The sequence below is a fragment of the Astyanax mexicanus genome, unplaced genomic scaffold, assembly GCF_023375975.1.
Source record: "Astyanax mexicanus isolate ESR-SI-001 unplaced genomic scaffold, AstMex3_surface scaffold_43, whole genome shotgun sequence".
Classification (NCBI taxonomy): Eukaryota; Metazoa; Chordata; class Actinopteri; order Characiformes; family Acestrorhamphidae; genus Astyanax; species Astyanax mexicanus.
In genome coordinates, this window is record NW_026040053.1 from 88,682 (window position 1) to 104,693 (window position 16,012).

The 16,012-nt window shown below is 39.9% G+C and overlaps 1 protein-coding gene across 5 annotated transcripts in view; it reads right to left on the bottom strand.

Annotated features, from left to right (window-relative positions):
- Positions 1–16,012, bottom strand: part of herc1 (HECT and RLD domain containing E3 ubiquitin protein ligase family member 1) — a 110,927-nt gene that overhangs the window by 83,276 nt on the left and 11,639 nt on the right. For all 5 annotated transcript variants that reach the window (XM_049473670.1, XM_049473669.1, XM_049473668.1 and 2 more), the window contains exons 5-20: positions 14,360–14,671; positions 13,996–14,092; positions 12,556–12,699; positions 10,899–11,026; positions 10,671–10,815; positions 10,140–10,311; positions 9,831–9,965; positions 8,796–8,961; positions 8,365–8,490; positions 7,241–7,453; positions 6,504–6,656; positions 5,747–5,879; positions 5,083–5,274; positions 2,633–2,848; positions 1,782–1,955; positions 222–336 (exon numbers count right to left, since the gene is read on the bottom strand). In XM_049473670.1, coding sequence (XP_049329627.1) covers positions 222–336; positions 1,782–1,955; positions 2,633–2,848; positions 5,083–5,274; positions 5,747–5,879; positions 6,504–6,656; positions 7,241–7,453; positions 8,365–8,490; positions 8,796–8,961; positions 9,831–9,965; positions 10,140–10,311; positions 10,671–10,815; positions 10,899–11,026; positions 12,556–12,699; positions 13,996–14,092; positions 14,360–14,671 — 2,621 coding nt within the window. The remainder of the gene's footprint in view (positions 1–221; positions 337–1,781; positions 1,956–2,632; positions 2,849–5,082; positions 5,275–5,746; positions 5,880–6,503; positions 6,657–7,240; positions 7,454–8,364; positions 8,491–8,795; positions 8,962–9,830; positions 9,966–10,139; positions 10,312–10,670; positions 10,816–10,898; positions 11,027–12,555; positions 12,700–13,995; positions 14,093–14,359; positions 14,672–16,012) is intronic.

Sequence of the window (16,012 nt, forward strand, 5' to 3'; positions counted from 1 at the left end):
TTCAATCCTGAAATATTACTGCGTCCATCAGTTATTAGATATATCAAACTGAAATGGCTGCTACAACCACCCAAATATTTACAACTAAAAATGATTAAGATTAATAGGGGTGCCCAGACTTTTTCATATGACTGTATGTAGGCTGCAGGTATATAGGCTGCAGGTATACAGGCTGCAGGTATATAGGCTGCAGGTGAGTGTGGTGTAAAGGTGTTTATTACCTGCCCTCCCCACAGGCTTGGCCCACCAGGCCAGTGTGTTTCAGCAGCGCCGCCAGAACGAAGCGTGAAACCGTGTCCAACAGAGCCTCGTTCACTAGAGTAGCACTGTCCCAGTCTACAGTACACACACACACACACACAAACAATTACACACACAATTACACACAAAATTACACACAAAATTACACACACAATTACACACAATTACACAAACAATTATACACACAATTACACACAAAATTACACACAATTACACACAATTACACACACAATTACACAAAATTACACACAATTATACACACTATACACAGGAACACAGCGCTCTCTCTGTATAGAGTGTGTAAAGCTAATGCAGTAATGTTTATTAGACTTTAACTGATTAAATTTATAACAGTAAAGCATATAAAACAGATTTAATTTATTTAAGTGTTTATTGCCACATATATGTACTTCTTTAAAAATCCTTCAGATTAATAAGTATTGGTTACAAGGTTTTATATATCGTTACACCCTAAACGTCTAAAGTCAATGACCAGTTTTATATAGTTGCAGATTTATTTCTTAAAGATCTCATTTCACGTTTTTTTCATTCATTTTAAAATGTCTAGTGGTGTCTCTAGTGTGAATGAATACCATGTGAGCGGTTTTTATGTGGGGAAAAAAAAAAAGTGCTCCGGTGATCCGGTATAACACTGCCTTAGTCCAGTGGAGAAGTGTATTGGGGGGCGGGAAGAAATGAAAGGATTTCATCTTTTGCTCATGAATATTCATACATGCAAATACATCGCCTCTGATTGGCGACACCAGGAGGCGGTGAGATGAACAACAGTTAGAAATGTTTTAAAATAAAGACATTTTTTACACTAATAACAGTCTTTACAATGTTATATGTTACTTTATAACATGTGTAATAATGTCCTGCTAAGTGCAGTTCAGACACTGACCTAGTCTTAGAGTCTCTGTAAAACACCAAATCCACCGGAGATCCTATTTAAACCTATAGATACACATAGAGGTGGGTAGTCCAGGTCCAGAAAGTAAAAATCCACCCCGGGCTGAGTGAGTTTTGTTGGCTGAGCTGCAGCAGAGCCGCCCAGGCAGTTGGAACAAACAAAACCCCGGGGTGGATTTTTATTTTAACTAGTGTAAACAGAACTGATATAAACATCTAAACACCTACCTATCTCTACTGTACTTGGCAGGTGGTGTTTTTCCTCCATAGACTAATTCTAATCATTTGTTTCTTAGCTCTGAATTACTGGGTAAAGCATATAAACACTGATGTGTTATTCGCACAAATAACACAGGAATGAACTGCATGCTGTTCCTAGCTCTGTTAGCTCCTCCTATCTGACGAGACGGCGTGTCGCCCGGCTTCAGCTCTGCCTGTGGGCGGTCCCGAGCCGAGGTGGGCGGGGCCGTGAATACTAATTGACGGGTTGATGTATACACGGTGCTTTTACTGATCGACTCGTTTTTCTGAATATTTTCTTTTACTAGCTGCTGCAGAGAATGAGGAAGAGTTTCATCATGTGCAGCATCATAAACTACAGACAGTACCTTTGCTGATGGCGTAGTCCTGCATGTTGGTCCACAGGCTGTTAGTTGGTTCCTTGGTGGATCCCAGTGAAAGATCCACCAACACACTGAGATCAGCTCTCAGGGGGCAATCAAAAGGCTTCTGCTCCTCATTCCCACACAGCGCCACCTCCAGGAGAGAGCTGATACACGCGTCTGCATCACACACACACACACACACACACACTTTCAACATAATCATCTATAACATATTTATTATTGTATATATAAAGGTATTGCATAATAATCACAATATAACAAAAAAGCAACAAATCAAACTGTGAGTATTGTGATGTTAGAATGGTAACAGTCAATGTAATGGAAACTTTTGGGGGCAGAAATCAGGAAATACAGACACTTACTATTTAGAATTGTAGTTCTAAAAAGTTCTAAGGGGTTAAATCTGGCTCGGGCTCATAATGATGTTTTATGAGGCGGCCAGGGCGGGCTCTGATTCATCACAGCAATATTCTGTGATTAACTGCGATTAATCGCACTTGTTCTTCTTAAGACAAAAGTTTTTTTATAGTGGATATTTAACCGTAACTAAAAGAATAAATGTAAGAAATGTAAAATCCAATTCAATTTATGTTAGTGGTGTTTGAGGGGAGATAAAGCCAATGTGGAGCGCTGGAATAAAGAATGTATGATAAATTGGATAGAGGAAACTTTTTTTGATCTTAATTAACTGAATATAAAAGAGCGTTTTCACACCTGTAGTTGTGAAAGTTTCTATGATCTATGATAACTTCAGAATATAATGTAGTAATGAATTAAACTGAATCTAAAGTTAAGTAAATAAAAACTGATCTGTAGCATTAGCGTTAGCGTACCGAGCTGGGGGATGTCTGCCTCCAGGCCGTTGCTGAACAGCGGGGTTTTGAGCCAGTACGCCGTGTGCTGCTCCTCCGGCGACGGCGCCGTGCCCTGCAGCATGCCACCCAAACACCTCCCCACCAGCAGCGCCACCGTACGCTCCAGATCCACCAACCACACCCAGCACTGCGCCGTACCCGGCACACACACCGGCTCCACCAGCTCCGGGGTTCCTGCACATACACACAGCCACGAGATAAAAATATTTAGAATACAAAAAATATATACTTATTAAAAATGAAGTAGCTGAACATAAAACTAAGATTTTAAAGAAAGTACAGGTGCTGGTCAACGAATTAGAATAATTTGAAATAGTGCAATCATGAAATTCTTTGAATGCATTTTTTGTGCAGAAAGCAAATCAGGTGTTCACCGCACCTGTCCTACTCGTTAGACTAATCACAGAACTCGTTACCTGGAAAAAAATTTGCTCAGCTGAGCTTTCCAAAAGGCCCATTTAGGCCATTTAACTGTGACACTGTTGTTTTATTGAATTAGAATAAATGCTGGAATTTTTGTTTTCTGTGAAGAGTGTTCACTGTGCAGTATAAAGTCAGGGTTGAGTAGAATTTCTAAGTTGTAAAATCAATCATGGGTAAGCAGCGCGACCTCTCAACCGGAATAGTGCCTCAAATTCAAGCCCTTCGCCAACAAGGCTTGACCCAAACTAAAATTGCTGAGCAGCTCGGCATCAGCCAGTCTTCCGTCTGCAAAGCTCTCAAGAAAAACTGCAGCAAGCGCACCAACTGTTCCGGCGTCCGAAAAACTTCTGCTCGCGACAACAAGCAGCTGAGAAAGATCGCAGTCAGCAACCGGTTCAAGTCCACTTCCGAGCTCACCGACTTGTGGAACAAGCAGACCGGCGCTGACGTCTCCAGATCAACCACTTACCGTCGTCTGCGCGAACTCTGCTTCAAATCTCGCGTTCCAGCAGTAAAACCGATGCTGAACAAGAAACAAATGGAGAAACGGCTGAAGTGGGCCAAAGAACACGGCGAGTGGACTGCTGAAGACTGGCAGAAAGTGGTCTTCAGTGACGAATCACGCTTCTGCATCTCCTTCGGTGACCAAGGTCCTCGTGTCTGGCGTCGTGGTGGCGAAACCTAAAACCACGAGTGCGTGAAAAGATCCGTCAAGTTTCCCCAGAGCATTATGGTCTGGGGATGCATGTCCGCTCGAGGTGTAGGGAAACTCTGCTTCCTCAAGAAGACTGTCAATGCTGCCGTATATCAAGATGTTCTGGAAACGTTCCTGATTCCGACTGTTGAGGAACAGTTCGGCGAAGAAGACTTCATATTTCAACAGGATCTTGCACCGGCTCATGCGGCAAAGTCGACCAAAGATTGGTTCACTAAAAAACAGCTTGAAGTTTTGGCATGGCCGGCCAACTCGCCTGACCTCAATGTCATTGAAAACCTTTGGGCCATCGTCAAGCGGAAAATTCGCGACAGAAAGCCTACTACGCTGGACCAACTGAAGCAGAACATCGCCACTGCCTGGGAAGCTGTGAGTGCGGAAACTTGCAACAAGCTGGTCAAATCGATGCCGCGGAGACTTCAGGCAGTCATACAAGCCAAGGGGGCAGCCACAAAATACTGAGAAAGTGATGATTGTAATTATAATAAAAATTATTCTAATTCAATGAAACGGTTTCTCCATTATTCTAATTCAATAAAACAACAGTGTCACAGTTAAATGGCCTAAATGGGCCTTTTGGAAAGCTCAGCTGAGCAAATTTTTTTCCAGGTAACGAGTTCTGTGATTAGTCTAACGAGTAGGACAGGTGCGGTGAACACCTGATTTGATTTCTGCACAAAAAATGCATTCAAAGAATTTCATGATTGCAGTATTTCAAATTATTCTAATTCGTTGACCAGCACCTGTAAATGGTAGAAATAAAATAAAAAAGCCAAAACAGAAAATAAAATAAAATAAAGGACAAAATAAATAAAAGAATAAGATAAAAGAAAGACTAAAACTAAAAGTAACAGGTTACAGGTAAGTGTTTAAGTAAAATGATGAAGTAAAATAAATGTTGTTTCATTCTATAAAATACTGCAACATTTCTCCCAAACTCCAAATAAAAATACTCATTTTAGAGCATGATCAAGATATGAATAAATGTTTAAAAAATGATCAAGATAAGGAAAAATAAGGAAAAAAGTGCTTTACTCAAATATTGCAAAAAATATATATGTATATTATATACAGCTGTCATCAGTTCTCTGCATTCAAGCTGAGCACAAAGGGCAGAACACTATAGATACTGCAGGCTGGCAGTGCCAGTGATGATGTAGCTCCAGGCTTTATACTGTTTATGTCGATATCTGAATTATATTTTAATAGACTGAAATGAAGTAATATATGTTGATTTATCAGGTTAAACTGAGGTTACAGTGATTCTGACCGTGTAGAGGCCACTGCAGCTCCTGGTCCTCCAGCGGTACGGCGGCGGGCAGCAGGCGGTTCAGACGGTCCAGAGGAGGCAGGAGATCCAACAGGAAGCTCAGTAGCGGCCGAGCCACCCAGACAGGAAGTAGCAGCAGAGAAGTCACAATCTGACACAGCATGCTGCCGGCCGCCGACACGTAGATCACATCTACAACACACATATATATATATAAACACACATATATATATATATAAACACACATATATATATAAACATATATATATAAACACACATATATAAACACACATATATAAACACACATATAAAAGAAGGAAAGAGAGAGGAAAGAGAGAGGAAAGAGAGAGCGCCATCTACTGTACTGTACCCACCCAGAGAGAGCAAGACCAACTGTGCTCTCTCAGGGCTCCGGCAACTGATGGCAAGCTGCATGATCGGAATTCGAACCGGCGAAGTCAAGATCATAGTGGCAGAGCTTTAGACCGCTGGACCACTCGGAGCCCCAAAATTTCATTGTTGATGCATAATTAATGTATGATTAAGCGCAAGACACTTGTATAGCTTTCTCTGTGTCTCCAAAAATGTGTAAAAACACCAGATATGGTGTTAAAATCACACGTTTAGTGACTTCTGCTACTAAAAGAGTAAAAGACATGTTTACCTCGTAGTTTCTCGCGGACGCTGCCGTTTCCGGAGCTTTCTCTCAGCAGCATGGCTGAGCGGGTGAAGATATCTGTAGCGTGAGGCAACAACAACTGCAGGTGTTTATGAAGGAGAGCCACACTGCTGGAGCCCTGAGGAGAACACACACACAATCAATTAATCAATTAATATATCAATTCATCAATCAATAAACATAACACATAACGTAACGTTGCTGAACTCGGTTATCGGTTATTCTCACTGTGTTTTTCTTAAAGCTACACAGCTGTTTAGTCACCACACATCGAGTCCTCTTCACTGTATTGTGCGAGTGGTAAAGCTCTTACTTTCACTATTAAACATCATATCCCTGAATTCTAGTGTTTTGCTTATTTTTATACCATTTAATTTCATATATACCATTTTTTTCCACCACATTCCTCTGAAAGGTAATGTTTCTTCTCTGTCCTTCTACTTTTATACAATGCATTGGACAGTTCTTAACCTGATTTTAGTTTAGTAGTTTTAAGCTTCTCGTCTAATAAATGCCAATAGTTTGACTCTTCTAAAACAGATGAATATCATCGTCTCCATGACCACAGGATCACAGTGTTTTTCCACATGGTTGTTTAATAAACGAGAAGCTACTCCCTGCATCAGCTAAAGCAATTACCCATGCAGTAATATTACTTAATGGGAGGCACTTTTACTGTATTCTACTGCTGCTGTGATATCACATGCTCATATTTAGAGCTGTGCTGAGTGGGAGTGAGTACCTCTGTGACGGAGTTGATGTGGCAGTACGCCAGCAGCTGTTTCTGTAAGGAGCAGAGCAGCTCGTGAAGATGAGCCGGCTGACTGCTGTCTGAGGAAGACGTTCCCTGCAGCTGCTTATCACTGTTCTTCTCCAGCTCCCCAAACGCCTGGTCCTGTACATATACACACATATATATACACATATATATACACATATATACACACACACTCGACTTAAAGCCAGCCTGAGAAATAACTATATATAACTACATGACCAAAACTAATAACTACACAACCAGAACTAGGCTGAAACAAGACAAAAACTAATATCTAACTGACTACAACTAATAACTAAAGGACTAAAACTAGACTAGGCCAAGACTAGACTAAAATAACTAGACTAAGACTAGACCAAAACTAATAATAACTAAACAACTAAAACTAGGCTAAATCTAATAATGACTTAAACTAGACTAAAAATAATCATGACTAAATAACTAAAACTAGTCTAAAACTAATAATAACTAAATGGCTAAAACTAATTATGACTCAATAACTAAAACTAGACTAAAAATAATAATAACTAAACGACAAAATCTAATAACTGCATGACTAAAATAAGACTAATGACTAAAAATAGACTAAAAAAATAACTAAATGACTAAAAATAGACTAAAACTAATAACTAAACGACTAAAACTTATAATGACTAAAACTAGGCTAAAAAAGCAGGTGTTGATAAGAGCACTGCTCTCACCGTGTAAAAGCCCAGGTTCCTCAGCAGGGTCTTCATTAGGATCTCAGCCAGGTGAGTATCAGGGTGAGTGTCTGGGTGTGATGCGGCGGTGTGGGCGGAGTCTGAGGGCAGGGGGAGGGGCTCTGAGGCGTCGGGGGGCGAGCTGTAGCCCAGTAGTGACGCTACGTGAGTGTGATCCTGAAGACTGGTGAGAATTATATCCAGCTGCATCCTCTAAAACACACCAGTTAAAAGTGATCATTTCAGCCAATACAACACAAGTCTATTATCAATATAAACCGTATAAAAAAACATAATATACAGTTTAAAAGTTTAAAACAAGTGTTTTTTTATTAATTTAAAATGTGCTGTACTCCAGATTAATAACAAACTCATCCAAACTATGACAATGCTAACTATTTATAACTACTTGACTAAAACTAAACTAAAACTAATAACTAAATGACTAAAACTAGACCAAAACTAATAGGTAAACAACTAAAAATAAACTAAAACTAATAACTAAACAACTAAAACTAGACCAAAACTAGTAACTAAAACTAGAGCAAAACTAATAATAAGAACTAAAACTTGGCTAAAACTAATAATAATAACTAAAACTAGACTAAAACTAATCATGACTAAATTACTTAAACGAGACTAAAACTAATTATAACTGAACAACTAAAACTAGGCTAAAACTAATAACTAAATGACTAAAACTACACTAAACTAATAACTAAATGACAAATAAAACAAATAAATAAATGACTAAAACTAATAACTACACAAACAAATCTACTTTAAGAAAAAAAAGAATGAAGGTCAGTCAATGCAAAAAATAAGAATTTAAAGAAATTTGAAACCATAAAAAACTGCAGTTACCGCAAAGACCATCAAAAACATTACAAAGATGGAACAGGCACTCATTAGGAACGCCGTAGAAAAGTATGGAAGAGCAAGAATTTCCTCTGTTGTACAGAAAAAGTTTATCAGATAAGAGCACCTAAATGCTTCTTCACAGAGTATTTAGGTTTGTTTAACACTTTCAAGTTACTACATGATTCCTTATGTGTTCCTTTATAGTCTGGATGACTCTTATATGATCTGGACTGAGGACTTTTATTATGAAGTGAGACGCTCACCTGTCCTTTAGAGAGGCTCTCCCAGCGGTCGGGTCCCTGAGGGAGGAGAGCGTGAAGAAGCTCCATCCTCTCCCTCAGAGGAGGAAGCAGCATCGTCGCTCCGACCGACAGAGTCTCAATCACCGCCTTTATCACACACACACACACACACACACAGTTCTATTATCACTTTTTATTAAAATATTTTAAAGAGTTAAAGAGGAGGAAAAAATAGGATCTGTTTTGTAATAAACACTCTGCCAGTTAAAATAGTTCCATACTATGTAATACATGAAGAGCTTCGGTTACAGTGCATTACCGGCTGATAACGGTACTCATAGAATGCCTCTCAGCCAATCACATTGCAGGGTCGGATCTAACTGTGGTATAATTAAAAAAACATAAAACATTCCCTTTAAAACCCACCCCACCCCAGCACAGCACACACTCACCTCCTGAATCTCGTCCGGCACCGACGCGTCCATCAACCTAAACAGCAAGTTACGCAGCGGCCGCGCCTGCCGCCCCAGGATACTAGTGGCCACGCCCCCTGCCAGAGCCAGAGCTAGGTGATTGGACAGCAGCCTCAGGCACAGCTTCAGGAAGTTATGATGCTCTCTGCCGGAAAAAAACACAACATGTCACAAATAATCTGTACTTTTACTCACAGAATTGTCACAACGGACTCAATACTCCAACACTTTAATTAGAGTAAAACACAAAATGTGGATTCACTAATAATGCACTTTTAAATGTTAATAAATGTCAATGTTAAATTATATATTAAATAAAATTATTTAATAAAAATTCTTAATTATTAAAAAAAATATTTGTATTAATCGCCACAATACTAAAAAATGTTCTGTAATTTAAACATTGCCATTTCACAGTATGTTGGGATGGAGACAGTAATTACAGTGTAGAGTGTTCAGGCCTGTTCCTGGGGCAGTCCTGATGAGTGCCAGTTTCATCATTATAATGTTTTTGATGGGTTTTGAGGTGAATGCACTTGAGGATACTTTCAATGTTCCTGAAATTCTACTTTTCAGATTTCTTCTAAAAGTTTTTTTTTTTTTACTTAGTTGAGTTACACGTTTTATTGTTTATTAAATAATTCCATATGTTTTTCTTCATAGTTTGGATTAATTTACTAATAATCTACAATGCAGAACAATAAAAAAACATAATTTAAGGTGTGTCCAAGCTTTGACTGGTGCAGACAATAATGTAATTATGATAACAGGATATTCTTCCACAGCATAATAATAATAGTAATTATCAGGTGTTTTACAGTGTTTAAGACTTTTAGAGACTTCTAGTAACTTCTATAGTATTTTAGTGATTTTTAGAAGGTTTTTCAGTGTTTTTCAGTGTTTACGAGGCTTTTAGAGAGTTTTACAGTGTTTTAGAGAGTTGTACAGTGTTTTTGAGTGTGTTACAGAGGCTGTACAGAGTTGTAAAGTGTGATTGATGTTGGTGGGACGTACTTGGAGGAGGGGAAAGGCAGTGGTGGAACTTCGTTATTGATGCCGTCGCAGTAACGCTCCAGAAACGAGCGCAGGTGGGAGAAGGTGCTCTCCTCCAGATCCACACAGTACGGCCTGTGCCACGCCACCACCTGCCTGTGCACACACACACACACACACACACATATATGTTTAGATATTTATATAGGTGCAATAACCCATGAATGTATATGTAATATAGTAACGCTTCACTCTGCATTAGCATGTTGCTGCACAGGGACAGATAATGGTAATGCTAATAATGCTAGGCTAGTTAGCGTTATTGCTAACCTGTCTCTGGGCAGGGCGGTCCAGGCCAGGCTGTGGGAGGTGCCGGCGGAAATCTGCTGAATGGCCACTCCATCTAAACCAATCACCTTCTTGGGTTTGGTGATGGGACCAGTAGAGTTGCCTTGACCACACTGCCCCATGGAGTTGTTACCCCACGCGTAGACTTCATTATCTACAGAATAAACAATTATTATACAATTATTATACACTTCATCAACACATCACATCAAAACAAACAATGTAGTCTGAAGTCACGTATAGTGATGTGTAGTGTAGAGTTAATGGATGTGTAGTGTAGAAATAGTGGATGTGTCATGAAGATAGAGGATGTGTAATGAAGATAATGAAGGTGTATAGATAATGGCCAAGTAGTGGTGATGATGGACATGTAGTGAAGAGATAATGGACATGTAGTGGATATACTGGAAGTGTAGTTTAGAGATAATGGATGTGCAGTAGAGATACAACAGATGTGTGGTGGAGATAATGGAGATGTATTGGAGAGATAATGGACAGAAGGCGGTACTTTACCATGTGACAGTGCCAGGCAGTGACTGTCCCCTATAGAAATGTCCACGACTCTGGTGGTGGCCAGTTCCTCAATCAGCTTTGGTCTCAGAGCGGTGGCTTCAGACGACCCACAACCTAAACAGGCACCACACCCCCACGCATACACCTACACACACACACACACAGGTAAATAACTGGCGGATAACTGATAGTAATCAGGAATCTGGGATGTAGAAGTGAGGAACTCACCTGTCCGGTGGAGGTCAGGGCCAGTGAGGACTGGCTGCCGGCGGACACTTTCCTTATAAACATGCCCTGCAGAGCCTCCACCACTTTAGGCTTATAAACACGGTTAGTGTCTCCATGCCCGAGCTTACCTACACACACACACACAAACACACACACACAAATCAGAGACTTGAAAAAGTACCATATTTTTCCGATTATTAGGCACATAAAGCAACACTAGTAGGGACGCCTAAATTCCTTCTAATGAAGAAGAGCTTAAATAAACTAAACTATATTTCTAAAAAAAAAAAAACATTTTATTTTAAAGTTAATTGAGTGCTGGATGTTAATCTACACAGATTTATCTCCTGACAACTGTTTATTTGGGTGAGTAAAGCACTTCTGTTTATTAACAGTAAGATTAGATTTCCAGTATTTTTTAACCAGTTAGCAGCGCTAGCCATGCATGGTTAGCAGCGCTAGCTAGCTGTGGTTAGCAGCGCTAGCCACCCAGGGTTAGCTGTGCTAGCCAGCCACGGTTAGCAGTGCTAGCCTGCCCAAGTTAGCAGTGCTAGCCTGCCCAAGTTAGCAGTGCTAGCCTGCCACAGTTAGCAGCGCTGATCAGCCAGGGTTAGCTGTGCTAGCCAGCCACGGTTAGCAGTGCTAGCGTGCCCCGTTCTTTGCCGTTCTACCTGGATCTACACAGATTTCTCTCCTGAAAACTGTTTATTTGGGGGAGTAAAGCGCTTCTGTTTATTTACAGTAAGATTCGATTTTCAGTATTTTGTCCATTGGTGAGCGCTAGCCGTAGTTAGCAGCATAGACAGCTGCAGTTAGCAGTGCTAGCTAGGTGTGGTTAGCTGCACTAGCCAGCTGAAGTTAGCAGCGCTAGCCAACTGTGGTTATGAGTTCTACCCAGCCATGGTTAGCAGCGCTAGCTAGCTGTGACTTGAAGTTTTATCCGGATCTACACAGATTTCTTTCCTTCAAAATGACATCATGTTCAGTAGCTCCTCCATTTCCACTCGCTGTTGTGTTTTTAATGTGGATCTCTGTGGAAACCGTGGTGCGCCCAAAGTGTAATTACGGTGCGCGTCAGTGGACAAATAGCTATTTTATTAAAGGCGAGGAGACGAAACTCAGAGATGTGCGTCCGGACGGGACTAAAATTACCGGAGGAGCACGGAGTTCAGAGAAAAACAGTAGATAATTCAGCCTGTAATATTCTCAGAGGACGTCTGAGAAAAACACCTACATGATCGTTCTGGACGGGAATAAAATCACAGAGGATATAAACCCCCATAAAAGAGAAAATTACCCAGAACCCCCTTAAGGCGTACCAGATTTTTGGGAAAATTTAAGGACACAAAAATCTCATCTTATCGTTTTCCCAGCTCAAAAAATTAAACATCTGTGATTACTAACAAGGTTATTTCTATTACAGTATTGGGCCAACATAGAGTTAGGAGTCTTGCCCAGGGACTCAGCATTCAGCCACCCCAAACAGGAATTGAACCCCAGTCTCTCACACGGTGGTGTTATCCACTGCACCACACCAACCACTATAACTCAATGACTTGGGTGTGACGTTATTCCAGCACAGATATCTGATTTCAGAGGTGAACTAAACAGGGGGTCTACAGTGTCTCTAACAGGAAGTCTTTCCTCTGGAACTCACCGTTGTCTCCGCCCCCGAAGGACCACACGGTCCTGCCGTCTTTGGACAGGGCGATGGTGTGGGAACTCCCGCAGGACACTTCCCCCACGTTACTGATGTCCTTCACCAGCGTGGGAATGTTCCTGCTGTTACTGTCCCCGTGCCCTAAACACCAACACACAATTTATTATATTATATTATACACACAGCACAAACTATCAAACATTATACTGGATTTTACCAGATTAAAAGGCCCACTGTGTGACACTAGTAAGGAACAGGGGTGTAGCCATGTTTTCCTTCTAAGTTAAGCCAACGAAACTAATTATTAAAAAAAAAAAGTGTGAAAAAAAGAGTGCTGGATGTTAAGGGTCAGCGTAACGTTTATTAATTACATTTTTTGACAGTTTGAGGCTAAATGCAAAATTAGAAAATTGGATGTAAAAACTATTTTTTTTAATGTAGTGCAGTGTACAATAAATAAGTTTTCATCCATTTTTCCATTTTTGTTTTTTTTTTATCTCTGCCCCTCACAATTGGAATTCAGGAAAAAAAAATCTTTTCTTTATTTTCTGATTTTTCCATCATTTCATTTTGCAAGTTGGGTTGTAACATCAGATATGTGTTACAAGACACAAACAATGACAATTCTAAAAAATCAAGAGAATCAACTTTTCATTTTTCCTAAAATTCTGTTTGTGAAAGGCTGAAATGAAATAAAACTAAATAATGAAAAAAATGGATGAAAAAAACATTTTATTTTCTCTATACTTTTTCCAATTAAGGTTGGTATAATCAGAAAGTGTAACTGCTAAACATTGCACTGAATGTTAATCTACACAGATTTATCTCCTGAAAAACATTTATTTGGGTGAGTAAAGCGCTTCTGTTTATTTACAGTAAACTTAGCATTTACAGTATAAAAAAATGAAAATATTTAAGAAGAAATAATAAAAAATAAATACATAAATAAAAGAAATACACACTCTAAACTGACATTTGATATAGATTAATAAATATATATGTAAAAACAAAAAATGGAAAATTTAAAAAAAGTCTATAAAAAAACTGGAAGAAAAAGTAATGAATTTATGAAATATAAAATAAAGAAAAAGATAGCATTAAAAGTAATGTAAAATGATAAGAACGATAAGAGATGATAAAATAAATAATAAACTAAGAACATTTACAAAAACTAATTAGATAAATAAATAAATACAAATAAACTAAAATTAAAATAATAAAAAAGATAAACTCATAAAAAAAATTAAAAAAAACGTAATGCCTGCCTGGTAGAATTCATACACAAGTGCACTGATGATTTTTGGGAAAATTAAAGGATTTTAAGTGCACCTTACAGTGCGGAAAACACTGTAAACACCGAACAAATCATGTAAATATATAAACAAAACCACATCTAATTAGGCTTTAAATATTAAACTTTAAATATAAAGGATTTACCAAGTCTTCCAAAATCTCCTTCCCCCCAAGTGTACAGCTCCCCGTCCTCACTCACAGCCGCACTGTGCCTGTAACCTGCCGACACACACACCACCACCTGCAGAGACACACACACACACACACACACACACATGTAAAGTAAAGAAAAAATTGCTTTAAGAAGAAATGAAGGTCAGTCGATATGAAAACAAGAATTTCAAGAACTTTGAAAGTTTCCTCAAGTGCAGTCACAATAAAAGACCATCAAAAACATTATAATGAGGGAACTGGCACTCATCAGGACTTATCAGTATGTAAATGGCAGGTTTCTCTGTACCTGTGCAGGTGGAGCTGCAGGTGAGTACCTGTACTAAAGGGGACGTACCTTCCCCTGAAGGGGTCCCTGGATGAGTTTGGGGTATTTCTGGGTGGAGCTGTTCCCGTGTCCCAGTTTACCGTAGTCTCCGTCCCCCCAGCTGAACACCTCCCCCTCGCTGGTGAAGGCCAGCGTGTGCCCGTCCGAGCCCTTAGAGGACGACACCTTCTTTATGGCGCGGTGCGGCTCGAACGTCAGCTTCTTCAGAGTGGACTGATTATTAGAATCACCCAGACCCAGCCGGCCATAACTGCCCTTCCCACACGCCCTCACCGAGCCGTCCGACGAGATCACAAACGTGCAGTACTGACCCGCCTCGATCTGACAGAGAGAGAGACACACCATACAAAATACATTATACACACACACACACACACACCATACACACACACCATACACACACACCCACCATACACACACACCATACAAAATACATTATACACACACACACACACCATACACACACACCATACACACACACCCACCATACACACACACCATACAAAATACATTATACACACACACACACACCATACAAAATACATTATACACACACACCCACCATACACACACACCATACACACACACCCACCATACACACACACCATACAGAATACATTATACACACACACACACACCATACAAAATACATTATACACACACACACACACACACACCATACACACACACCATACAGAATACATTATACACACACACACACACCATACAAAATACATTATACACACACACACACACACACACCATACACACACACCATACACACACACCATACACACACACACCATACAGAATACATTATACACACACACCATACACACACACCATACAGAATACGTTATACACACACACCATACACACACACCATACACAATACATTATACACACACACACACACACACACCATACACACACACCATACACACACACCATACACAATACATTATACACACACACACACACACACCATACACACACACCATACACAATACATTATACACACACACACACACACACCATACACACACACCATACACACACACCATACACAATACATTATACACACACACACACACACCATACACACACACCATACACACACACCATACACACACACCATACAGAATACATTATACACACACACACACACACACCATACAGAATACATTATATACACACACACACACACCATACACACACACCATACACACACACCATACACACACACCATACACACACACCATACAGAATACATTATACACACACACACACACACACCATACAGAATACATTATATACACACACACACACACCATACACACACACCATACACACACACCATACACACACACCATACACACACACCATACACACACACCATACACACACACCATACACAATACATTATACACACACACACACACACACCATACACACACACCATACACACACACCATACACACACACCATACACACACACCATACACACACACACACACACCATACACACACACCATACACACACACCATACACACACACCATACACACACACCATACACACACACCATACACACACACCATACACACACACCATACACACACACCATACACAATACATTATACACACACACACACACACACCA